This window comes from Haliotis asinina, chromosome 9 (assembly GCF_037392515.1).
Source record: "Haliotis asinina isolate JCU_RB_2024 chromosome 9, JCU_Hal_asi_v2, whole genome shotgun sequence".
Lineage (NCBI taxonomy): Eukaryota > Metazoa > Mollusca > Gastropoda > Lepetellida > Haliotidae > Haliotis > Haliotis asinina.
The window spans coordinates 2,185,299-2,212,463 of record NC_090288.1 but is presented as its reverse complement, the minus strand read 5'-3'; the positions used below and the strand labels follow the sequence as shown (position 1 = coordinate 2,212,463).

The 27,165-nt window shown below is 40.6% G+C and overlaps 2 protein-coding genes across 3 annotated transcripts in view; one reads left to right on the top strand and one right to left on the bottom strand.

Moving 5' to 3' along the window:
• Positions 1-27,165, bottom strand: part of LOC137297123 (myogenesis-regulating glycosidase-like) — a 100,720-nt gene that overhangs the window by 37,832 nt on the left and 35,723 nt on the right. The window lies entirely within an intron of this gene.
• Positions 299-17,447, top strand: LOC137296641 (uncharacterized). The gene is made up of 3 exons (XM_067828454.1): positions 299-824; positions 14,746-14,832; positions 15,010-17,447. The coding sequence occupies exons 1-3, from the start codon at positions 728-730 to the stop codon at positions 15,207-15,209; spliced, it is 384 nt and encodes a 127-aa protein (XP_067684555.1). The 5' UTR covers positions 299-727; the 3' UTR covers positions 15,210-17,447.

Below are 27,165 nucleotides of genomic sequence, written 5' to 3'. Positions count from 1 at the left end.
GTAAATAATTAACTTAACTTTGCACTGTCTACATCAGCTGAATCAATATTTACTGTCGACCTCGAACAAGGCTGTTCTAATTAACTGGTAAAGAACAGACGACAACTGAGATACACCTATAACATTTCTGTTTATGTCACAAAGCGAATGTTTCATGTAAACCGTCTTCAAATCGGATGTTGAAAACAATGGTAAAACCCAAAACGAATAAAGTAAGACGGATTTCAGTGTAGAGTGTTGTTTCCTAGAAACAAATCCGGATGTAAAGTGGTCACGTGACATAATCGTCACAGTCGGTGAGTGTTGTGAAAGCCAGGCAGTGAAGCGAATCGATAGACTCTCGATGGTTGGATATCCAGGTAGAACTACAGTCTGACCGACCGGGATAAAGCTTGACAGAGCTCGCACGAGGAACAAACAGTCACACGGAGTTCTGTGAAATCTGTTTAGTTTCAGTGTGTTTTCAGTTTAGTTCACACATATCGATGTCTACAAAGCCTTTAAAGAAACTTCAATGAAGGAAGTAACGATTTCGCGCCTTTTCCCTGTCGTCTGCGTGTGACCGCCTGCTTGGATTATCGTCTGCTCGAGCTGAGATAAACGCCACGTTTCGCCCGCCTGCGAGGTGAAGTCAACTCGCCCCACCCAAGCAGAACTGAACACACGTGTTGATGATGTCGCAGTGAGGGAGATGTCGTGGAATGACAGCGGAGGGGGAGACTGAGACATGACGCTGAAAGGTCTTGGTACGAATATCTCCATTTACAAAACTCCCGACGACAGCCAGAGCTCCAACGACACAGATTCGACATGCACGGAAGTGGGTGAGTAGTTCATATTTTAGCCGCCAGATGTACAACTAGACGCTGATAAACGCCAGTGACACTGTACGTGCGGTTATAAGTGTATACGTTTGTGAAATAATTCGTACGGATACAAGCAATGCGTCACCAAAGACTAAACAAGCAATCGGGACGTTAAACTAAACATTTCAAACTTTCTGATAAGATCAGACCGATTCACTGTGAGTGACTGCTTTTACCTCAACGATGATTGTGTTTTCGTGGTAATACAATCTGCAATACGTGACTCAGAATGCCACTTGCTGAATATAATCGTGATTTATTCAACCGTTCTATTTATAATTGGTATTCCTTTCGTGTGTCGTCAATAGATAAGCTACATAGATTAGTCGAGAAATCACTCTTGCAGAACTACGACAGATTAGCACATTGCTTTGCCCTGAGGACTACTGAGAGTCTACCAAGGTGACGCTATTTGCGCAAGCGATAAATGTTGCATCATACAAGTATCCGTTCGTATTATGCTATGGAAAATAAGATGCCACATGTCACAAGTGATATTTTTGTCCTGACCAGTTTGATCACAAAAGAGACCATGCCACACGTTCTTGCGCAACACTTCCGTGTGTACAGGTCATGTTGATTAGAGGGTGTGTCAGGCCAAGCTGTTTACAACATTATCATGCCTAGATTTCACATTCACCCTAATTGTGACATATACATTCAATCTTGCTTCATACATTCAAATCATAGTGAGGTGCCTTGTCTCAAAACTGTGAAACCTATGCTGGCATGTGCGTGTTGTATATATTCAAGCAGTAACTTCAACACGATGTTTCACAGAGTGCAGAAAAGTTCGAGTCCAGTGTTTACTATGGGTCACTGAGTTGCGATGCCACTGTAGAATCGACTAGGCATACTTGGGATTCCCGTGCTCATTTCGAGACTCGATCCGGTCTGGGTGACCAATGAACTCTGAAACCAGTGGCCTTTCCAACGACTAATAAACTCACCCCCCTCACCAACATGAACTTAGGACAGCAAAATTTCAGAGGGTATTCTCACTAGTTGAATTCAAAACCTATGACTTGCTTCACATCCGTTAATGTTGATTGAGTTCACACTATCATGGACAAAGACCGTTTCCAACATACGGCTCACGTTTCAAACGGGTATATATGTTACTCCAAATTAAGAAGATAAAGCTATTCACGTGCAAGAGAGATAGCACAGATGGTATGCCGTATTCATTACTCTGAGCTGCAGTCTGATAAACCAACAAGGTAATATAAAGTAATGACTCATACTTGCTCTGAGGTGTCGATGTGTTTATATGAACTCGTAAAAATGATTCAGCCACGATTTCACTCCCGAGTGTTTTTGAAGGTCATGCGTTTGTTATTGAGGCCAGTATAGCCTGCGAGGGCGTGCACGACAGGGCTGTCGCACATCTGGTGTTGTTACAGCTAGCCTTCTTCGATTAGTACGTCAACATCATCAAGAAATGTCAGCGGTGGTGAAAGGTGCTTACGAATAAATCAAAGCGTGAACACCCACAAATGACACCCGGTACCCTAAGTCTTGGAGCCAGACTACCTGACCACTCAGTCCACTAAGTCATGGAGCCAGACTACCTCATCTCCCAGTACCCTAAGTCATGGAGCCAGACTACCTCATCACCCAGTACCCCAAGTCATGGAGCCAGACAACCTCACCACTAAGTCATGTAGGTCATGGAGCCTGACCATCCAATCCCCCGTGTCTGATCACTCAACACCCTAAATCATGGAGCTTGACCTCCCACACCCTGAGTCATGGAGCCTCACCATTCAAACCCCTGAGTCATGGAGCCAGATCATCCAATCCCCTCGATCACTGAACCTGACTACACAATCTCTTGAGTCATGGAGCCTTGCCATCCAATCCCCTAAAAGTCATGGAGCCTGGCCATCAAATCATTTAAGTCATTAAGCCTGACCATTCAGTCCCTGACCATACAATCCACTGAGTGAGTCATGGAGCCAGACCACCCAATACTCTGATTCGCCTCCCATGACCGGCATCCCGTGGAATAATTCAAACCTGAAGTCCCAGTGGTGTCGCTTTTGTGAAAATCGTATGTTCAACTAACATCTCAAGTACAAAATATTTTCAATGATCACTGAGCATTCGTAGACTGATGTAGAAAGTACGGTGTATTACAAAACTTGCCTATCACTGAAACATTACACTGTTTCTAGTTTTTAGTCCTCAGTATTGGACATAACGTTAGGGTTGAGTTCTCGTTCAGTGTGTCTATTTACTGTTATCCTCTGACCACGTGATGCCGTCCCGTGAGGCCAACTCGGGTTTCTATGGCAGTGTAAACACCCCGTGGGTGTACATCGCCAGGTGAAGTGTAGACTAACAGCTAGTCTCTGAAATGAACATATTTTACTGAAAAAACGTTCATAGTGAAAAAAATAACATAATGAAATGGGGCCCTGAGACTTTCTTAAGGAAATCTTGACTTGCATGGGCATTCTTGGATATATATACTTCAGGGTCTGTACGGCACACTAGGTGAAGTGTTAAAGGGATTAAAGTCTAGACTTGCACAAGTCTAAGGTAATGATCAATAGTGACAATTTCTGAAAAAAAGACTGTACCCTTGTCTGGACTTGCCTATTTAAAGGATAGAATTACTATACATAGACTGACTTAGCATTCATATAGCATTGGAGCCAGGTTACCATATTCCGAACTCAGAGTTTATATTGAATCAGGTGTGAGGTGTACAGACCTGGAGCAAGACTAACGTGATTCTTAAGAGCAAGGTTATTTAAATAAGAAGATTCAGAGCTTGTCTAATCAGCTAAGACAGCGTATCCAACCGACTAGTTAGTCTAACTCAATAAAACTTGTCCAAATGATGTCAAAAATAGTTACAAATGTTTTTAACACTACTGCATGGTTGTCAGTGATGATGTGTCGTATATAACACTATGTTTCACGTCCACGTGTTTTCCAAGTCGACAGAGTAGCCTAATGCCACTTCTGAGTCGGCAGGACCTTCAAGTGCAGGTCTCCAGCAATACATGTGTTTAGCTTCCGTCATTGTGTTGGTGCAAGACTCAGCCAGCTTCTGAGCATGCAGGTTCGTGAGGCAAAACACATGTTTTCAGTAAAACGACGACCTGCAACTCGCATGAACCCTAGCGTGTTTCTTAAGATTCATTGTTAATGTGTAACATCTGCAAGTCGTAAACATAGTCAATCCCAAGTATTTTATGTTTTTGGACACACTGCCTACTAGTGTTTGCTGAGAGTTTAGGTTTAATGAAATTCGAGAATGTTTCCATCTTTTTGGGCTTTGTAAATGGCTAAAATGTGTTTCTTCAAAATATTTCTGTTATGACATTTGAACCCAATCTGAATTCAGAGACAGAAATAGTAATGTCTTGTTGTCCCATAAGTTATTTTATTAAAGCCAATTCGTGGACCGCATCTATTTATAATTTAGGCTTTCACAACGATTTAATTTTCTCCTAATAGCGTCTTGTATTGTCATCCTTTCTGCTTGTGATCTTTAAAGGAGGAGGATCTGAATTGATCAGGAAAAATCTGAACACGTACAAATTCTCTCTCCCCAGTCGTTCCTGGAACCAATTTGCTGACGATCATCACACGTTTCCAAGCAGTCCACCGCCTTCTGTAAAGGTCACTAGGTAGCTTGAGGGGCATAATTGGAAGTACGTTTGACAAACGTACCTAATGACCTCATGGCCTGTCTCCCCCATAAGGTCAACAAGAGGGCACGTTTTAACATCGCCACAGTAATCCTGTGGGATAGACAATTATTCGTAGAAAACTAGAAGTGAAGGGATACAAATCCAATTTTTCGACGCGTGCAGACAGACAATTGTAAAAATATGTGTCCTCGAATTTGTTGACGATTTTGTTAAACATATGACATGACAACAATTGTGCCATTTCCGTCTGTTATTTCATCAGTAAACATCATTGAAACTCGCGAGGTGGATTTTCGCGAACGCTATCATACTGCAAGAAGAGTGAATCTTCATATGTCTTGGGCCCATAAACTAACTCATAAACTATGTAGTCCTCCCAAATCAGATTTCCAGGTATGTGCAATGGCATTCGAAATTCCACGCTAATGTTAATTGCGAGATAAAGTGCAACTCATAGACAATATGCAGGATTTTGAATTATTCAAGTTATTCATATTTATTTATAAAATAAATTGTGGTGTTATTTTTCTAATTTTAGTTGCGCCACCACGGCAAAATGAAACCTCTTCATCCATGCCAGTCCAATATTTACCCTGCAAATTTAAAGCTAATTGGATCCCTGTTAGTGTTGATTTAGCAACTCAAAATAAATATCAGTATGAACTGTCGAACATCATGTTCTAAATTCAGACAAACATACATAATAATGAGACGAAATTGTGATTTCCACCGACTCATTATTGATATATTGACGGACTGTCCCGTTCATGCTGTGTGGTGTCAACACTGCCCTATATATAGTCGTATTAAGTAAACCGCCCTTATGCCTGTCGACTAAACTCATTCGAAGACGCTGGCAAATGACTTCCTTTCCTTACATTTTGGGTGACAGGTGTTTAAACATTTGTTAGCTGGTATCCATAAGGAAGTGCTGTGTTGTCATCAGCCCGTAATCGTAATGATTATTCTTCGCCAACAAGGACTACTTACGTCTACACTGACTGTGTATGTACATGAAAATAAATATGTGTGGAGGTTATGCATATTCCAACAGCTGTCGCTTGAATAAAATAGACTGCGCAGTCAGAAAATTGATTTCAAGCACGTGTCGTCCCTTTCAACTAATGTCCTAGAATCTGTAAAGCGAGAAATCAAATGATGGAAATGTGACCTAATATTTACGAATCACTGACGAAAAATACATTTAGCTACTCGTTGAATACAATCACTATCAGCAATTTGTGGCGAGTTCACTAACGTACGCTGCTGCTGGTACTGCTATGTACACATCAAATCGCCTCACGACATTCCTATACTTGTCAGTGTAGTTGGTCTGCCTTTAATGCAACGGTGTAATAAGCTTCAGTTCACCCTTCCTCTAATGAACCTTCATCCATATTGATGGTTGCTAAGTTACCAAAGACAACAGATGTCATCGCTGTTTTCCTTTGTGATGTGTAATGCTTTAAAACTCCAATCGAAGTACAGTGATTCTAAACAGTGGTTAAGACCTACGTATCTACAATAAAATATTCTTAAGATGTGTCTTTGTTATTCGTGACGTTTCTTTGAACCATTAATGATCTGGAATCGATGGAGCAATACACTGATTCAGTGGTCTTTGAAAACGCAGTGTGGGGTACAACAGGGTGCATGTCCAAGGGGGAACCCGTTCCTAATGTGTGGTATAAAACATAATAACAACTAGCGTTAAAATTATTTCCGTTAATGAATAGTTAATGGTGTACATGAATTACACCATGGGGTGTCAGGAATGTAAGTGAATCACAGTAAGAAGGATCATTCATATATAACACGAATAAACAAGAGGATGAATGGACCGTTGGTTTGATTCATGCAGGAAGACATACAATGAACAATCAACGATGTCGTGACTATTTTATGAATGTTTGATATTATATTATGTCGACTGTTCAGTTGCCTCCTCATTTAGATGTACTTAAGGGGTGGTTGGTAGCCCAGTGGTTAAAGCGTTCGCTACTCACGATGAAGGTCTTTGTCCGATTCCCCATATAGGTAAATGTGTGAAGCCCATTTCTGGTGTACCCCGCCATGATATTGCTGGAACATTGATAAAACCCAACTCGCTCACTTCCGTACGTGTTTACAGTTATACAATGTAATGTAACACTTAACCATTTATAGAAAAAACATGGCAAGTGTTTTTGTTTTTTTAAGTGTACCCCCGACCAAGGGTGTAACGGTTATTAGTAATGTGTATGGGTGTAAGCACAGATTTAAAGACTGCTTATACTTCCAAAACACAAACAGCGTAGATAAATTGAAAACTAACTTGAAACATGTCGTGATTTATTGTAAGAAATTCCGGTTAAATTCCATAAACATTAATTTCCATTTACCAAAAATCGTTCGAAAGTAAAATAGTCTAGGTTTTCAACGAAAACGCAGTCCAGTGGCCACAAAACTGTGGTTGAACATTTGAGAAAAACAATGATGCCACCGGGTGTTTGCGAAAAACAACCATGGTCCACTCTGTCACCACCATGGTCCTGCCCATTACAACGTGACCACCATTATCCTCATATGGAATAATGCCTATATAAAATACCGATAGCCTGCAGGCTTGTGCGAATAAAGGGTGTTCATTAATGGCTGTCGTTAGGGCAATCTAATGCCAAGGAAATTGTGAGCCATTGCTTGCCCGACTGCCAGTTGCTCCCAGCTGTTAAAAGGTTGTAAATCTCCTGTTCTCCTCTTTGGCCAAGAGCTGGGCAACATAATTTCATGTGCCATTAACTACCTCTGAACCTTTCTTTACTGAGGTGGATGTACGGCCTTGTGAGAGTCATGTATACTCATCCATCTAAGTTAAAATAGCCCTTTCCTTCATATTAAATCTGAAGAAATAACATTAGTAATGTGAAGGAATGATACTCCTTAATTTCTTTTGAGCAGTATAAACCGGGAGTAACAAAAGTTCAATTCTTTATTTGCATTTGTCGTACTTTGTGGGCATTGCTGTCAACAGTTTTAAACATCGCATTTATTTTGTGTGTGTAATGTTAAACTTGTTGTGCTGCACTGAACGTATTGCTGACGGACATCGATTTGATGTCACTGATCAATATCTTTACTCTGTAGAAATTGGCACACTAAATATTTCCACCAATAGACGACAAACCCCACTATTATCGTCATCTATATTTAACACTCTACAAACAGCAATACATGTGCATGATAACAGGCTCTGTGTCAGGTGTAAACTTATTTGATAAAACGTTTACATAAATATAATATGCAACGTCTTTGTAAAAGGCAAATATGGAAACACTGCCTCTGCATCAGTATTTTTGTCGTCCAGTAAAGGGCACCGATCAATACCGATCAATACTCACAGACGTTCTCACAACTTTAATATTGGTAATACACCGATCTCTATAAAATGTGGGACAGATAATGTCACTTAACACTATTGTTAGTCACATTGTATAAGAGAAGGACAAAACCCATTCTGTAATCACACAAAATATCTGTTAAAACAAACTGACTGTTGAATTCCGAACATATCTTGAGCAGGTGTTATAATCTAACTGTCGTGATACCAGGTTTTCATGAAACAGATGGCATTTTTTGTTGTTGTTTTGGGGTGTTTTTGTTTTGTTTTGATCTCTTGTAATTGCCTTACAGATCTCACAAACTGTATGATGAAAACCACCCCGGTAGGTATTTGATACATTCTTTTAGATAAATTACATCGGCAGATATAACTTGTAACATTTATTAAACATTGAAGCATTGAAGCTATCATTTAGTCTGCTGCTGAAAGCATAGGGCCAATGGGTTGGATGTAATTGTCTAAATTTAACATTTGTGATATACAGTACAGTCTGTCCAGCACATAGCGGCAGTGCGTGACATGCGTGGAAGAGCTACCTGTTCAGGTGTCCCATACACACACACCCCTCCTGCACAGCAGTAGACAGGGAAGCTGAAATTACATCCACCCTATCTATTTCACTATTAAATTCATCCGGTCGTGCTTATGAGGCCTTAAACACTTAATGAATATTCAACATACCTTATAGCAAACAGGTGACAAATATCAGGTAGACTCATAAATGTGAATAATGACTCGACAGGTACAGAAGGTCATGATGACGTCATGCTATTGTTGCTGTCGTAAATTCAGAGTCGGGGAGCCGATCCACAGAGTGTTCGTAGTGTTACGACATGTCGTAACTACACAGTATTAGCATAGGATTGCGAATTAGGTATTTTTGTATGAACGCTTTGCGGGACTCGGGAATTCACTGGACATTCTGAACGTGCTCTTAAACTGGTAAATCTGACAACTATTGGTCATAATGCAGAATTGTAGAAAGTTTATATCAACCACGACGTACAAGTCACTCGATACTCTTGTTTCCGCATCTGAATTCAAAACCCCATTACGGAACTGTAACCGGATCACTTGCCTTGATGGTTATTTGACGGGTAGCTTGCACGCATTAGACGTGCACGAAATTCATACTTGGAGTCCATGATACTCTTATGGGCGTGTGCGTGACTGTAGTCCCCACAACTGTCCATTGTCAGTGGTGAAACAACTTACATTTTCAGAATGTTTTATTTTACATGTTTGTTTGGTTTTTCTGTCGGTTTACTAGTAAGGTATCTGCAAGAGGTATGTATCTTTGCTCTGCACGTAAATCTCGTGAAAGAAACGCGGACATTCTACACATACAGTGGAAGTGAATAACATACCTGTAACCCCTGACAACAGATGGACCAGTCCCATCACGTTGGTAAAATGCCCATCGTCCGCAATATCAGAATTATCTACATAATCGAATACGTCAAATTATACTTAAAGGGGCACTGATCCAGAACAATTACCGTGGACTGGTTGTTGCGTTTGTTATTGTTTTTCTCCCGCGAGTACTCTGATGATAGCCCATAATTCGTGACTGGTTCGTGACCTCTGCTGAGCCACCCGCATCCGCAACTGATAGTATATTAAGTATAGACAGGTCAACAAAGATGAAATCATCTGTCTTCATTATTATGAAAACAAATCAAAACACTTTAAAGTTTAATCATCTGTCAGAGGTAAAAACTCTTAGGACTGAAAAATAACGAAGTCAGTGTTAGTCTTTATATTTTGTCTCACAATTCTAATTAGCGTAGTATCATATTTGCATATACTTTGAAACTTAATAAAAAAAACACGCGGTCTGCCTGTACTTGCAATGAATTTATAACTTCACTGTAATATTTAGACATTGTATAGATTGCGAAAGTGAATCATATTTCTCAAACACGCCCTATTGATGATACAGTGTACGCTGTCTGTCATACAGATTCTACTGAATTCCTCAACAAATGAATTAACACAAAATGAAAATCTTAAAAGATGTTTTACACAGCTGCTTGACGACAGGGTGTAATCAGTGTACAATAGTAAATTCACATAGATAAACACTACCTTTTGACAAATCCGCTGTGGAAGATAAATGTAATTAATCAGTTAGTGTGTTATCGGTTAATCCTTTAATCGATGTTTGTCTTTGTACCTCAGATGATAATTCCTTGCTGCACTACCATACACACATCACATAACATGTACTACATTTGCTACAATAGACCTTAATTTATAATATTAAGTATTTATTCCAGACACGAGAAATGACAAATAGTAACCTTTGTCGGGTAAAATGAGTGGTGTTACTACTACACTGTAATTATACCTATTACCAATTCGTTAACCCACCATCAAGTGAAACACAAACAACATGTGTAGATTTATACGACAGCATGGGAGAATTAATCGCTGTATTGCATGCATCTTACTTGCGTGAAAAAGCTGATGGGTCGACACTGTTTTGAGGATACACACGGAACTCTGTTTTCACATAAGAAATACATATAAGCATTTACTGTGCACCTTAGTTAAAAAACTGATAACACCTATTTACCTATGATTTTTAGCGGTGGCAAAGTGGCTGTTATTAGTTTACGGATTCAGGTAAATCAAGTAATGAAGGATCGACGGCAATGAATCCCTTGTAACCATGGATCGATGGTAGTACATCTCATCTAACCATGGATCGATGGTACAGCATCCCAAGTAACCATGGATCGATGGTACTGCATCCCAAGTAACCATGGATCGATGGTACTGCATCCCAAGTAACCATGGATCGATGGTACTGCATCTCATCTAACCATGGATCGATGGTACTGCATCCCAAGTAACCATGGATCGATGGTACTGCATCCCAAGTAACCATGGATCGATGATAGTGCATCTCATCTAACCATGGATCGATGGTACAGCATTTCATGTAACCATGGATCGATTGTACTACATCGAAAAGTAACCATGGGTCGATGGTAGTACATCCCAAGTAACCATTGGTCGATGGTAGTACATCCCAAGTAACCATGGATCGATGGTAGTACATCCCAAGTAACCATGGATCGATGGTACTACATCGAAATGTAACCATGGGTCGATGATAGCACATCCCATGTAACCATGGATCGATGGAGGTACAACCCATGTAACCATGGATCAATGGTACTACATCCCAAGTAACCATGGATCGATGGTACAGCATCCCAAGTAACCATGGATCGATGGTACTACATCGAAAAGTAACCATGGGTCGATGATAGCACATCCCATGTAACCATGGATCGATGGAGGTACAACCCATGTAACCATGGATCAATGGTACTACATCCCAAGTAACCATGGATCGATGGTACAGCATCCCAAGTAACCATGGATCGATGGTACTACATCGAAAAGTAACCATGGGTCAATGGTAGTACATCCCAAGTAACCACGGATCGATAGTAGTACATCCCAAGTAACCATGGATCGATGGTACTACATCCCAAGTAACCATGGATCGATGATACTACATCCCAAGTAACCATAGATCGATGGAGGTACATCCCATGTAACCATGGATCGATGGTACTGCATCCCAAGTAACTCTGGATCAATGGTACTGCATCCCAAGTAACTCTGGATCAATGGTACTGCATCCCAAGTAACCACAGGTCGATGGTAATGCATCAGTCTCAGATAGTGCAGTTCTTTGTGGACACTTGCACCTCTTAATTGTGACAGGATTCGAAGTCATGATACTGTCACATGCCCGTTTGTTTTTATACATTTTTATGGCGCCTCTCCCTAAAACCTGTAAAACACGAAAATGGCGCGCTCATTTATCTACCAAATATCAAAGCCCCCAAACTGGAAATGCACATATTCGTATAAATATATCTCCCACTCTCAACTAGCGGTTGTCCCGCCATTCTCATTGTCATGACGACAGTTACACGGCATAATAAAAGTTACACAACAACATCAACGTCAGCAACAACAACAGTTGATGCAGAAGAATGTGTTCATGTACCCGTTACAACACCGGGCTTAGAACTGAATAAACAATGCAGGCTAATCAATGGTCCTACCAGCAGTTATTGATGTTCTTTCCTTTCACCTTTAACTGACTACACCAGCAGCAGTACCGCCGTATCAGTGATCAAGTAAGGCGTGATGAAGCTTTTCACCCGCTGCTGAAGTGCCATGGTCCGTTGGATCGTCAATTATTCCGTGGCATGTTTACACACGATACGGAAATGATATACATCCTTGGCTAAGAAAGCTGTGTCAATCAATACGCCTGTGGGGGGCACCATGGGTATTAATGGAACACTTTGAAGTGGTCACTGTCAGAACCCGGGCTGTTAATTCGAGTATCTAGTTACTCTGTCAGGTATATGCCAAGGGTAGGTGTAAGCCTTTCGTAAGTCTGTAAATATTGGCCGTGACGTGATTTTGACAAGGAACTTGGCCCTTTTGCCTTACAAGTTTGGCAGAAACCCGGATCTTTACTTCGAATCCTATTTGTCATGATTTTGTATCCAGACTAGTAAGCGATATACGGTTTCGCCGAAGTGGTAAACTTCAGAGGCCTGCTCCCCTCCAACACTACGATGATATGCTAGTGCGGCGTAAACCACACCTCAATCACTCGCACAGCACGTTTCCTCAGTGATGACAATTTTAATGAATTTTGTTTTATTATTAACGGAAGGATGTTCAAGGCACAAAAATAGAAGTCAGTCTTCTTAAACCGTATGTTACCCAAGTCATTCAGCACATTCCCGTCTGCCAGGGTGGCAAAAACGTGCACGGCTTAGGCTCTCCCTCCACCTTGTGACACAATACTGTTCCCGACTTACCTGTATCACCACAGGTGTGCACATCGCATGTTTGTCTAATTAAAAAACAAGAACGCCATTCCATTTCGAATATTCATAAATGTGTAATTCAGCATGATTTATTGATGCGCTGCTCCTGCCAGCAATACCAGCTCTCTGTTTGCTTAAGACAAGCTTTGCCAGCACGTGTACACAGACCCTGAAACGCCAGGACAATTCTATTGACTTCTGGCTGGGGCTGGTTTACCTCAATCTAAATCACAGCGCTTCTAAACCTTAGACGTTAAAGAGATAGCGCAAGTTAAACAGTTCATTGTTTCTAAACACTGGTCTTGAAGGTGATTTTGGTCTGGCACATACAGGGATAATGTGTGCATGGTTTGAGTCGCCGGACATTTCTGAACCGGAAGCTGTCGAGTGTGTTAGTGAGTAAGCGCGTGAATGATAATTGAAACTCTGTGCGACACCCAAGGTCACAGGACAAACGGTGTCACTGAGTTATGAATTTTAATTCATTGTTTACACACAACAATCTATGAAATATTATTTTGTGTCGTATCGTCTCCATGATTATGATGACCACTACCAGCCACAACACAGATTGCTACACTTGAGAGGCAATTACATCATTTGTCCTTTCAGCAATAACAATTTCCACTCTCACCAATAATAGGTCTTCAATCTCACACCACTCCAGCCTGTTTCAACCTAATGCACGACAATCTGTCATAGCATGATCAGCTGTAAAACGGATAACTAAATTGGCACTCAACTATTACGATGCTGTGTACATCCAAACATGGCGGTTGCCATGACAACTCACGTGCTTATTGAAATGTCAAACAAGGCCTGACGAACAGACACCGTAAGACAAAGGCGGTTGTGTACCGGTTAAAAGAGATGAGTGTTATTGTTCCAGAAATCATAACATGCAATCCTCGTCTCCAGGGTTACCTTTAAGAGCTGATGGTGTGTTCAAATATGTCCCCTTCGCGAGTCCGTCTACGATACAGAAATGCTAATTCCATATGGAATTTGTTCTACTGTTTTCATATTTTCATATGGGGATTTTGGGTTTTGGTAGGACGGGGAGCAGGTCACTTCATCTATGTAATACAAATAACGTGACGTAGGTAACTCTTGAAAAAATCATTTCGTTCAGGTATATTCAGTTCCTGCATTCTTTTGGGTATGTGTGGAAAGGAGAATTTCAAACCCTTACTATCATAGTTCTAACTGAGAACTATTCGTTTTGAGGATGGAGGTGATGGTTTCAATACAATATCCCAGGCTTGTCCTTAAGCGACTTCTGCTGGACTCCTGTTATTTCAGTGACTAAATAAAGCACCTAAACCGTGCATTGATTACCTGACGTTATGGCCATGGGTTTAGCTGGCTGGCCTGAACTCCTATGAAGGCGATAAGGTTGATTAACAGCTTATTCAGAACAAACAAGACCACACGATGGCAGAGTGTGTCCAAGGGAGCTTTGTATTGGGCCAGTATGGCGCACCTACAGAACAGGCACTATTGGATTTTGGTCGGACGTTGTTTTGACACGAATTGTGTACATCAAGGTTTGGGACAAAGGTTTGCCAATTCACCTGGATTGATATTGAACCATTTGTAGCTGTTCGGCCAGATGTGTGTACCTGATGTACATATATGCTTTGTTTGTCGGTAATGATTTCTCTGATATTGATCACGGAAGTCGATGTGAAATATGTGCTGGGCCATGATATGAAGTGTAGGAGTACATGGGTGAAGCGTATCAAGCAGCACTGTCGGCTTGGGGTCAGTATACTTTCTCTGAATTGGGAATCCATGGTAACCGCAGACTATCACAGTAGCACTGCACTATAAAACCTGTATATGTCGTCACTAGTTTGCGCAGACACGAACGCACTCACGCACGCATGGTCGCTATATTCGCGCAGTAGTGTTGAATTCTGCGTCTAAACTCACCAGACTTTGCCTTCCTGTTTCAGAGACTGTCCAGTCAAGTCTGTGTTGTCTACAGGGGTGTCTAGCTGCCTCAGCTGTGGGTTTCGCCTTCTTTGTAGGGCTCCCGTCGGGTATGTTGTCCTTTAATCCACCTGTTTTAGTTTTGGTGCCTATCAGCCATGTTTTCAGAACATCAAAATAATAGTTGAAATTTAAGGTTACTTTAATCGGCCAATAGCGAATGGAACATTGCTGGTGTGGCCTGACACAACGTTTCAGGACTAATGCTTCTGCTTTTCATTTTGCAGGCATCCTCCTCGTGTTCTACGCCTCCAAGAACAATGACCCCACACTGCTTGCTGTAGGGGGTGTCTTGGTGGCACTTCCGGTCTTGACCCTGATCATTTTCGTCACAATCTGCCTGTTTAAACACAGATTGAAGAGGGTAAAAAAATGCAACAACAGTTCCGTCCACAAAGATCCAGGAGACGATAACTCTAGATATTGATGTCTTACTTCCCGTTAAATTTATATGTCAGAGGAGTTACTTCCCTTGAACGTTGTGAGATCTCGTTGCTGAAAGCTGAATACTTGTTCAGGTGACAGCAAGCAATATCCATTCCCTCGTACTCGTACTGAAATCCAATACATCCTGTGGTATGAGGCTTTACCATGTCTTTCAAAGGAGGTGGAATCTACGTGTACCAAGTCCAGTCCATGCATGCCATGGAATATTCCTTTTTGGTTTGGTTATGACAGCATAATCTTAGCAGTCTTTATATTTGACATCGCGGCAGTCAGAAGAGGGCTCTGAATTCACACTAGGAAATCACGAAGTCTTCAGCTGACTTTGTCAATGCGATTCCAATTATTGGTGCATAATTTTTCAGTGACATGAAATAGCTGATATAAATACCTGAACTAAATAGTGCCATAGTGTTACATTACACGAATTTTAGAGGTAGCCATAGAGCTAGAGCCAAAGGCTTGAAGGTGCAAATATGTCACAATGGAAGTTTATTTCTGTACACCTGTGAACGTCTGAGTCAAACTAAGAAAGCAAGGTTGTAAAGAGCACCTCTGTGATTACCAGTTTCTCTGAGACATCCATTTTTGTAGAATATTTATGTGAGGTATTTTGCTATACGTGTGTTCTATGCATCTATTTTCTTATCTGAGGTCCTTAAAATATACTTCAAGTGGGAGATGCTTGTATATTTTGCTTCAGGGACGTCAAGCTTGGAGACTGTGGTCAAGGGGAGATAATTTAAAAACGGCGAATGTGTTTTCAAAGATGAGATTTAAGTCAAACCAAATCCTCTTTTTCTCCAAACGTTATCTAATCTGTAAAATATTTCAGTATTTCGCACGGTGACGAGTGTGAAGCTGCAACAGAGAACGCTGAAATGTGAAGTAAATCGTGGTTGTATTATGCAAACATAACAAGCGAAAATATATGAACAAATGGGACGAGCAAAGGTAACGAACCGCGTTGAGTTTGTTTATCCTGTGAAATCCGTTACGGTGTACATTGAAATTCATTGATAAAATTAATTAAATGGCTATTGTAATGCACACTGTGCCCTACCATGATTAACCCCATTTGGCTCAAGGCACGAACATTGTAATCCCGAACTTTCCCGTAGCTGCTGAAATGTACAGCCATTAACAGAAATTGGATAGTACTGTCCGGCTGGTTGCCATGCAAGGGAGATGTCATTATCAAATCGTATCGCTTCAGCTCCGTGACAATACAGCACTAGTTGTCGGTAAATGCGCCAGTAATCTGTGTAATTAAGCGTCTTTGTAAACTCGGCCAGGGAAAGTAACTCTTTGAAAGCTAGTCAATGTTATCATGTATATTTAATTACTGCGGTGTTCTCGCGAGAGTGGTGTCATCTGCTTACTGTAAACACGATTCACTTGCCTTTATCAAAAAGTATAAAGTAGCCAGACTGTAATTTCAATAATTAATCAAGCCCGATGATTTCCAATGTGTACATAGAGCCGCTGTGCCTTGAGTCTGAAATAGGTATTTGTGTACAGGTGTGGGATTGTTAATGAGGGATTCTGGATGTGTGCCTTCATACCAGTGTGTAAATCGCAGATTTGTATTCCGACAGAACATGGACTTAACTGTTTCCCATAAAGATATATACGTGTATACACACCAAAACAATCCTCAGATACGAGCATTACTGGGTTTCGGATTTACTATTAACATGTCAGGGATAATTCGAATTAAGGTGTTATTAATATGACATAATATTGTTTGGTGTTGGTAAACATCTTGATAACCTGTTCGTTAAGTCTCAGTGCATTTTATTGTTGAAGCTAAACCCTGAAATAGCTTAAAGCGTTTTAAATTATTAATTACAGAGTTTTGAATTCAACTGCCGTCCTGAAACGTGCATGTAATACTCCACCGGATTACAGCCGTTGTGAGAGTAAGAACTTGATATTCAATTTGGACATGTTATTGAAGTCTACTGATGACTCTACCGTGTGACTCGTGGGTTTTGATGTATTTTCAGATACTGCCAGTTTGTTTACACCACTGCATAATGTCATCTGCTTACTGTTATTTTCCTATTACTGTAGGCACAAATATCAAATGGTGGTCAATTTGTTATGTATTTTATTTTCATTGTTGAACATGTAAATATTTTATTTATGAAGTCAAATTATCAAATATGTTATAATGTTGCAAACACAATTGATTCGAATAAAATGTGGTTTGTTTTTATTTTGTTGAATAAGTTGATCCGACGACCAAGGAACTATAACAGGCTGTTACGTTTCTCATAATGGGGAGTGAGTGAGTGAGTTTAGCTTCACGCCGCTTGTAGCAATATTTCAGCCATATTGTGAGGAGGACAACCACACTTACCGACGAGAATACTGACAATTGAATTTCGTATCCTGGAATACAGCAATAGTATATTACGGGTATGAAAAGCACTCTTCAGAAAAACTGAATGGTAGTTTAACCAATTGGTCACAGCTTACGCATATCGGAAACACAGGGCCTATATTTTCGAAGCTGTTTCAGCGGCAAGACAGTCGTGAGTGCCATGCATTAACAGTAACATACGACTTTTTTAGTACTAAGAGAGCTTCAAAATATAGGCCCAGAACAGCAGTGATCACCTGAAAATACCATTCCATCAAGGGACGCAACTCCTACGAGGCTATCGACAAAGTGGCCACCGTGACTCGTCAAATGAAGCGGTCGTAATATATCAACACTCTCAACGCCTGTATTTGAAATAACGGTGATGGAAACAAATACATTCAACAATAACTAAATCAGCTTGGTGATTATAATGAGACTATACTGTCACACAGATAACCGTCTCCGTAAGAAAGTGAGCTTGAGTTATATTCCCTTCTTCAAAACATTAGAAATAACGTTATAATATACCTACAGCCGAAAACATGGTTTCACCCGAAACGATCTGGTTATTTTTTATCATCAGGTGTTTATGATGGTCCTTAGAATCGACTAACGGAATCAGGAGTGCCAGACTCGCTGATTTGGTACACACCTATTTTTCCTTTCCCTGCGTCGATGTATTTCTTTATTACTTGCGGCCTGAAGCATCAAACGAATACAAATCAACTAGAATCTTTGGCTCACGACACAAATGATCTTCACAAATCTCACTGGATAATGACTTCGACGAAACAAGTAAATGATATGATCTACAGATATATCAGTTTGTGTGTATATCTGTCTGTTATAAGTAGATTACCACTGCCCGAGTTACCCCGAGTGATCAATATCTCCGTCAGTGCGATCATGTACTCTGACGTATGGAAATGAATCTGTTTACAATACCGGTTCTCTTGCAGTGAGATCTGTTATTTATCACATGTCTAAATATAGAAGACATTTCTTAGTCGCCATAACGTTTTTTTTCCGGCAAGAAAATCCAAACACAACCGAGTATAGGTAAACTGACTGGCTGACACTAGCAGCGGCAAATCGTTATATTTATATGCATATATGTGTAAGTGAGGGCAAGGTTGTTCCTTCCAATATCTGTCTCCCGTGAAGTCAAGAAACGATGAAGCAATAAGAATGCTCGGTGTTACCATGACAACGGTTTCCTCCGTTGTAATGGACAAGAGATGGATATGTCATTATTTCCAGTTGCTACTAATTGTAAGATAACGTGACGAGTTGATCATGGTTTATGGGAGGTGTAACCATATTTCCATTATCTAACGGTAAACGGAAAGTCTGTTACTTCATCCTCACTGGTAGATCATCATCACAATCATCGCTACCGTCGTTGTCATCACCATCACAATCATCACCATTATAGTTGCCACCCATCGTCGTCGTGGTCATCATCATCGCAGTTATCACCATTACGCTAATGACATCAACATCGTCGTCGTCATCGTCAACAGCGTCGTCGTCATCATCATCACCATAACCAGCTCAATTCTCAATACCATTCATCGCTGACCCGAATGCGTGTCCCTCAATCTTCCACACTGTGGTCTGCGTACCTGCCGAAAGCTGTATATAGCCGCGCGCACTCCCTCCACATCGTTAAATGTGTACGTTCAAAGTGGACTTTCGTATTAGGTCGCTGTCAGCAAATTTCCAGCCACGTGTTGTTGGTCTGCAAATAATCGAGTCTGAACCAGACAATCAAGTAATGAACAGCACACGCATCAATCCATGCAATTGGGATACGATGCGATCTCGTTAGTCGCCTCTTTCGTCAGGCATGGGTTCATGAAAATCAATTGTAACCCGGATGTTCACGGATAGCATAGTGGGGTCTAGGTTGTATGTCTTCATAAACGTGATTTCTGGGACAATATGTAACATCCACCATCTCTCAATTCTTGAACTGAAAACAAATACATGTACTCTGAACCACGAAGGAAATGCAATAATAGCTGTCTCTTGAAGAACACACTTTAATTCACTCTCAGTAACATTCAAAACGTATGATTAAGTTCAAATTTGACAACTATGGTTAACGCATATATGAAAAATCACATTTAGAGTTCACGCAAACAAATCACCAAAAATGGTACAATTAAGATACCCTGAAGTCAGTATTGTGTGTGGCCTCATTGGACATCGATGAAGGCGTTTCATCCTTTGTAGATGGAATGAATTAGCAGGATGACGAAGGCCATTGGCTCTTGGGTCCATACTCTGCGATATGCCCGATGGAGTACAGCCACAGTTGTCGGCCTTGGGTCGAAGTCATTCAGTCTCCTTTGCATCTCGCCCTAAAGGTGTTCTATTGGATTTAAACTGAGTGCAAGCTGTTCTAGGGTTTGATGCCATGTTGTCTAAGGAAGTCAAATGTTACTCTGGCAGTGTGGGCACGAGCGTTGGCTTGTTGGAAGATGTGATCTCTGTAAAGTCCAAAATGTCGCACAACGTGAGATTCTATAACCTGGTCGATAAAGCGAGAAATTGTCACGCCATTTGTCATCTTGGACCAAGATTCCTGAACACCACGGTGTCAGCTAACTGGTTCAGACTGAGTGCATCCCACACCTTCATGTTTGAACCACCATAAATGTTTCTTTCAACAATGCACTTATTAGAAAGCAGTTCCCAGGCATTCACCATACTCTCACTCTGCCTTCGATTGTCGAATCACAGTATCGGCTTTCACTCACTAAAAGCACAGTTCTCTACTGACGCCCATTTCGATGCTGAGGTGCCCACCGAAGTCAGTTTGGACGGCGATGAGTGAGGACAGGAACACGACATGGTCTGTGACAGCAGAGGTTTCTTCCGAGAATGGTCTACGCACTGTCTCGATACGGTTGGGTCTGTTGTGAGTCCCATTGTTCTGGCGAGCTGTTTCTGTCGTTCTTGGGAAGCGATCTGGCAGATGGATGCACGCAATCTGTCATTCTTCATGCTGTGTTGTTACTGAAGTTCGCTCACTGCATGGACTGTTTCGGATGCTTGTTGAATACCCCAGGTACACATCAGATGTTATGAATGGTCTGATACCATTCTTGCAGTTGGCAGATTGTCGTAACAGGAACATTGAAATGATTAACATTCTGGACAAAGACTCGGTTCCTCTGATCCCTCGTAATTTGTGCCATGGCGATTGCGTCAAAACAAACATGTTTTGGCTCGAGTTTGGGACTCGATTTCATTGGTAAGGTTGTCACAACATATGCATGCATTTTCGTTTTCTTGAATGGCATACAGAACCTTTTACCACGTCTGTCTCTTTAGGTGCGTTTTTGTTTTGCCGTTTCATCAGAAAACACACTGATGTTGGTAATACCTACCAATTTGGATTGAAAAACCATGTTAACAAAACGATACAATCATAATAAATACCAAAGTTTGCAAGAACAAAAAATTGCGACGTTTGTTTTGTGGTTCAGTATATTTCAGTCTAAGAAAATGTCATGATTTGTTGCTAGAAATTGGAGAAGGACTTCATTGAACTGAAACTGTTGTTCAGACATTCCTACCAAAATATGTCACAAGATATTTTGAAATCATTCATGTCAATCGCACGTAAACACAATTGTGTCCGTGAGGATGATGATTACATACTAGTGTTCTGCTACTAATCTGTATTAATCCCCTCATGTACTATTACTAAGCTCACCTGGCTAGCCCCCACAGTCACGGAAGTGTATCATCACGACCAGACAATGAACGTGGACACACAACTGTAGGTGTATTTATTCGCCCTGTTATCGACAAGGCTATTTCCTTATTGTCGCTAGACGGTAGTTACGATCAGTTATTTTCAGATAGATATTACTCTAAAAATGTCAGGAACATAAAGCAATATCGTGGTATTTTAATATCAGGACATTTCATAAATAACACGTTTCATCTTTCTAATTTTAAACACGTGCAGGATTTGGGAAGTTTACTAGGTTTTATTGCCTATTTGTGTAACTGTTTGACCATTGTATTGGTCTTGTGTAATTTGGATCAACTTACTTAAGGATTAGAACAAAATTATGGATGGACGATTAAATCAGTTCTCTGTCAAAAATGGGTCATATTTAAAAAAGATTCCGTCATATCTAGTTCAATTCCTGCAGTGTATTGTAACTATTAATGACTTTATGACTGTCAATTTAGACCTTAGCACAGATTCTTCAATGTCCTGGAGCAACGATCTATATATATTAATATCAATACAAAATGTTGAAATAGTCCGCTGGCAATTTGGAGATGAAAATTGTTTTCTTATACTCGTTACATTTGTTCGTTATCGGTGGCTTAACTGCACTGTTCGATTTGTGTCGCGTCTACTGCGGGTATATATAGAAACGCCCATTACACTGAAACACTTTCATAATGGATACGATGAATGCAGTTATAGAAATTGTAACTTTAAATAAACAGACAACAAAAGTGAATCGCGTGAACGTTACATGACCATTAACATAGTTTATGTTATTATTATAAAATTTTATGTATTTTAGAAACCGCATTGATATCTGTATTCATCAATAAATGTTTTTAAAAGTTTCTTGCCGTAGTCAACATTGGGTCAGTTGAAATAATGTCATCAAGTTTGGCTGAAACGTACCGTCTGACATTGTGGAGCTCCTACAGTATTTGTAATTAAACTGTTGGTTAAACTGATCTGATCCCGACTTTCTTGTAAGCAGATCTATTTCCATTTTTTCGTTACTTGTAAGCAGCGGAATCTGAACTTCAACATGGTACAGTTGTAGTCGGGATTGAAAATTAGCGGCTGCATTTTCAGTTCATGTCGTTCACTTGATTGTCTGGTGCGTTCATATACCGCCGTCCTGTACTGCTGGTGTGCTATCGGGCGGCAAATTCTGTGAATGACGACTGCTTTCGGCTAGCTAGGAGTAGGCGAGTGAGTAAGTTTAGGTTTACGGCGCACTCAGCAATGTTTCAGCTATATGATACTGGTCTCTAAATAATCGAGTCAGGGCCAGGCAACCCTGTGTTCAATACTATGAGCATCGAAGTACGTAACTGGGACACGATGACATTTGCCAACCAAGCTTGACCACCCGACCCCTTTAGTCGCCTCTTACGACAAGCATGGGCTACTACAGACCAATTCTAACCTACACATACGTACACATTTTGCAAGCACCTGCTGTTGTTACTGATATTCAGAAGTCCGGACGCAAAATTTTAAGAGCTGTTTTGTTCTATGTCAAATAGAACCTATGTCCAGGAAAAGTCTAACTTAGGTATTCTCTTATGCTGACGTTATATATTCATTGAATTAAGTATTTTTCCTGAACAGTAGCTCAACACTTAGTCTCTGACAATATATAACCCCGTGTGAGTCAGTGAGTTTAGTTTTACACCGCTCTTAGAAATATTCCAGCTATATCACGGCGTAGCTTCACACGTTATACGTCTGTTGGAGCGGCGAGAGAAGTAAAAGGCTCAATTTGAAAGGACATCCAGTGAGAAGGGCTTTTTGAACCTGAGGAGATCTAGACTTGCTTCATGTGGAGTTTGCATTACAGTCAGTGCCTGGGTCAAAGGGTGGATAATATGGTGCTGCAACTGTCTATACAGACTATTTGTTGGATTTATCAGGTAGCTAGCAATGGATTAAGTTAGGAGCAACTATCCCAATTTCATTTTCACACAGATTCAATTAACCCAATTTCATTTTCACACCGTCCAATTAGTCCTATTTAATGATGTCAGTTGACCCAGTTCTGGCAGTGTGATGTCTGTATGATCCAGTTCTGGCAGAGGATTATGACACCCCCCTAGTTACGACATCTGCAGACTGCCTGGTTAGGGATTATACCAGACTAGTGTGGGGAGTATATTTAATTACTCCACGTCTGGAGATGGAACACGTTATGTGGAGTCATGGCGACAAAATAACGGTGATTCAGACACATCAGTTGTAAATGTGTGTCTTTATTGAACTGATACACAAGATGTAACTATATATAATCCTGCCTGGTGCCCGTTCTAAATAGGTATCACCACATTGATTTGGTATCGAGTTCACAGCCGTTGTATGACGCAGTGCACTTAAGTGCTGCTGTAGGTGATATATCTCTTCTTGCTTGTCGCTACTGTCAGACGACGGAGGAAAAGTCTACATCGCAACTCTGCCCACTGCAGAAAGGTGTAATAAGAACTTTTTTTGTTTTACATGTTGACCGTATACACAACTTATATCACTATATATAGAGGCAGTGATACTGTGCAAGTACAAGCATGAGCACAAGGACACTGTGTTTCCTAAGCCTGATAGTTGCTCCTGAGCTTTCGTAGACCACTCCCTATATCGCATAAAGTTGTCGTGTTGCTAGGCAACCAGGTCTCACCCTACGGCAACAGAAAATTGACTTCCTGTACTCCTATTGTAGCTATACTTTGTGTCGGTGCTGAGTAGCCAACGTTGTTGCTTTCGGTGTGGATATTTCAGTCACGGAGGGCGGCGTCAATCGAATGGTCTATACAACGTGGAACAATGTCGACTGTTGCTGACAGCATCATCAAACGTGCTTCAGGAAGTGTTTGTTCAAAATTCACGAGGAACACCAGAAACAGGCATCACATATTGTATCCACTTGGGGCATCGAACCCGTGTCCTCGACGTGACGAACCAACGCTTAAACCACTTGCTATCTCTCCTCGCCCGTAATGAACAACATGTGACGAATTGGTTAAACTGCCATCCCCTCTGACTTGCCTGTGACATATGGGGTCATGTTTGCAGCCGATGTTAGTTAAAACTGCTGCATTTCTCAGTATCAATTGTCAATGCGAGGAGAGATCTATATACAAGTTATCGAATACAACCTGAGTACAAGAAACAGATTAGAGACATTCTACACTAACGTGGGAGATTTCATCGTTGAACACGGGCTTTGGGCTTGACCGTTCCACGATCATTGTATATGTGTGCAGAATATGTAATACACATTCCTATTTCTGAAATATCAGTGTGGTAATGCTCTGTAATAATAATGGTAGATAATTGTAAACGATAGAAATTGAAGCAACTTATGTTCTCAGAAATCACAATATCAGGAGCGATGCCCAATATGGACACAAGGAGTGAAACCGAATTATAGTGATAAAAGCATCCCTTTCAGAGAAGATGTAAGAATAATATTGCTAGAATGTTACTAACAGCTACAAGAAAATTAGACTCAGTAATAACCAGAATATTCCTAAAATGTTACTAACAGCTTAATAAAACTAGACTCAGTTACAACCAGAATACTGCACGAGCACGACCCACAAGTGTTGATACATGACGTTATTGGCGCCATATTCATTTTCAAATTCAAACAATTTTTGTTGATAATAACCAGTTTGTAATGTCTCGACATGAGTGCAGGTAAACTCATAATTCACGGAGATCCTGTATCCACAAAAACATGATTTTAGATTCAATACATATCTACAACGGATGTATTCACTCTTCGTGAATTTGAAGCTCAACTTGGGTCTCAACAAGCACTGTTGTACCAGACGTGTTAAGCGTATATATTTATTTGAAAATCCATGTTGTATCTTCTGTAACTGTTTGCGTATATTATCTCGCTTTATTGAATCATTGGTCGCCCAACAAGAGGGAAACACACAACTTGCCCCAATATTTGTCTGAGAAGCGTATAAACGATGGACCGACATGATGGAACTAGTCGGACGTTGTTAAGCTATCTGTTGTTGGTGGCGTTAATACCTAAGGTGAAAACAACAGGTTAATAAATAATGATTAATCTTGGACCGAATGAATAAATGAAAAGGTGGATAAATAGCTAGGGACTGAATAAATGATGAATGGAAGAAAGGATGAGAAAATGAACAGGGAGAAAGGATTGAGAGAATAAATAAATATGCAGTAGTAGTGAGAGAAATAACGAAGGTCGAATAAATTAAAGAATAAATAGATTATAAGATTTTTGTACTTTTACAATGATGTTAACCAACTGTCAACCCCAATCACTTCACACCCTGTCGTCAGTCAACCCTCAGTGACGTGATTCCTGGAAGCGATGTGGCAGTGGAAGTGACACTTATATTACTTTAACTCTCCAGGCGCGGTATCCTTGTATATGTAGGTAAATGTAGATCTGCCGTGACCCCGGGGGAGTATAGCGGGTCAACACTCACCCCCTTCTATCACGGTGTACACAAGTGGCGATGAGTCAAGTTACAACAGAAATGGGTGACTCTTCTCCGCAAAGTCACGTGCACACTTACTTATAGTGGATATTTAGAGGTCAGGCATTGAGGCCGACCAGTACACATGATCTATAAGGTTAAGACGCTATTGGTAGCGTATTCAATCATTTTTGACGTTCTGTTAAACGTGGGAGGATAGCCTGGAGTAACAATATTCTTAGACTTGCTCAAATATCTAGGGTAATAATTTAATTGATAATTTATACTGTCCAGTATCTAAACTTGCCTCGTTAAAAGATAGATTTACTATAAATCGCTTGGCATAGCATTCAATACAAAATGCTTCCAAATTCCACTCACAGAGTTTGGATGTTTTAGGTTTAATTGAAATAGGTGTGCCATATATGAATGGAAGACACTGACAACAAGGCGTGACTGAACTAGATGTTCATCAAAACATGGACTAAAGTCAGTCACTTTCACCATTTGCAGTTCAATATTGCTCGCAGTATTTGGCATACGAGTTAAGTGTCGGCTTCAATGAAACTTAATGTGAGGGGATTTGACAAGGCAAACGACCACTCAACTATCAACGCACCAAACCTGCACACAGTGGGGAAGCGTTTTCTCCTAGAACGGATCTTCGCTTCGTTGTCAACAAGCTTTTCAACAACATTCAAACATTATTGTTAGCACACAAAAGACACAATCAATCTTTATTGCTATCTACCTCCTCATGCATTTTGCACCCGTACCGAGAACGTCTCTTCTAATGGGTCGTGCACATAAAAGTATAATGATCAACCACACAGTTCATAAGAATGATTAAGATTGGGTATCAGATTCTGTCACTGTATCGATCCTATCCCCATTCCTTCTTTGTAGATGTGTTACAATAATTCTCTCGGGAGAGGCAATTGTAATTTACTCTTTAAGTGGTGAAGCTGAAGCCAGTCGAAATGGCGACGAAGAAAACAGCGTGGTGCATGTATTTGTGTTTATAAACACACACTAGGTGTCGTCAATGTTAATAATAAAAAGCTGTATATCCCTAGAAGTTTCCCCGCTGTTCATACTTTAGGTGATCATCCAAATGACATGACGTATCAGTCCCCGTGAAATATTTTCCTAACCTCGAGTGTCATCTGCACAATGGCCAGTGTGGTATTATAGATATCTAAATCCATCGTCGATAACAACCAAACATCACATTCTATTTAAAATAGGTTCTAATGCCGTCACAACAACGTCCCGCCACTGTTGGTTCAATGGGGTATTACCCATAATTACGATCACGTCCCCGTTATAGCGCTCCTTTGCGTAAAGTTCA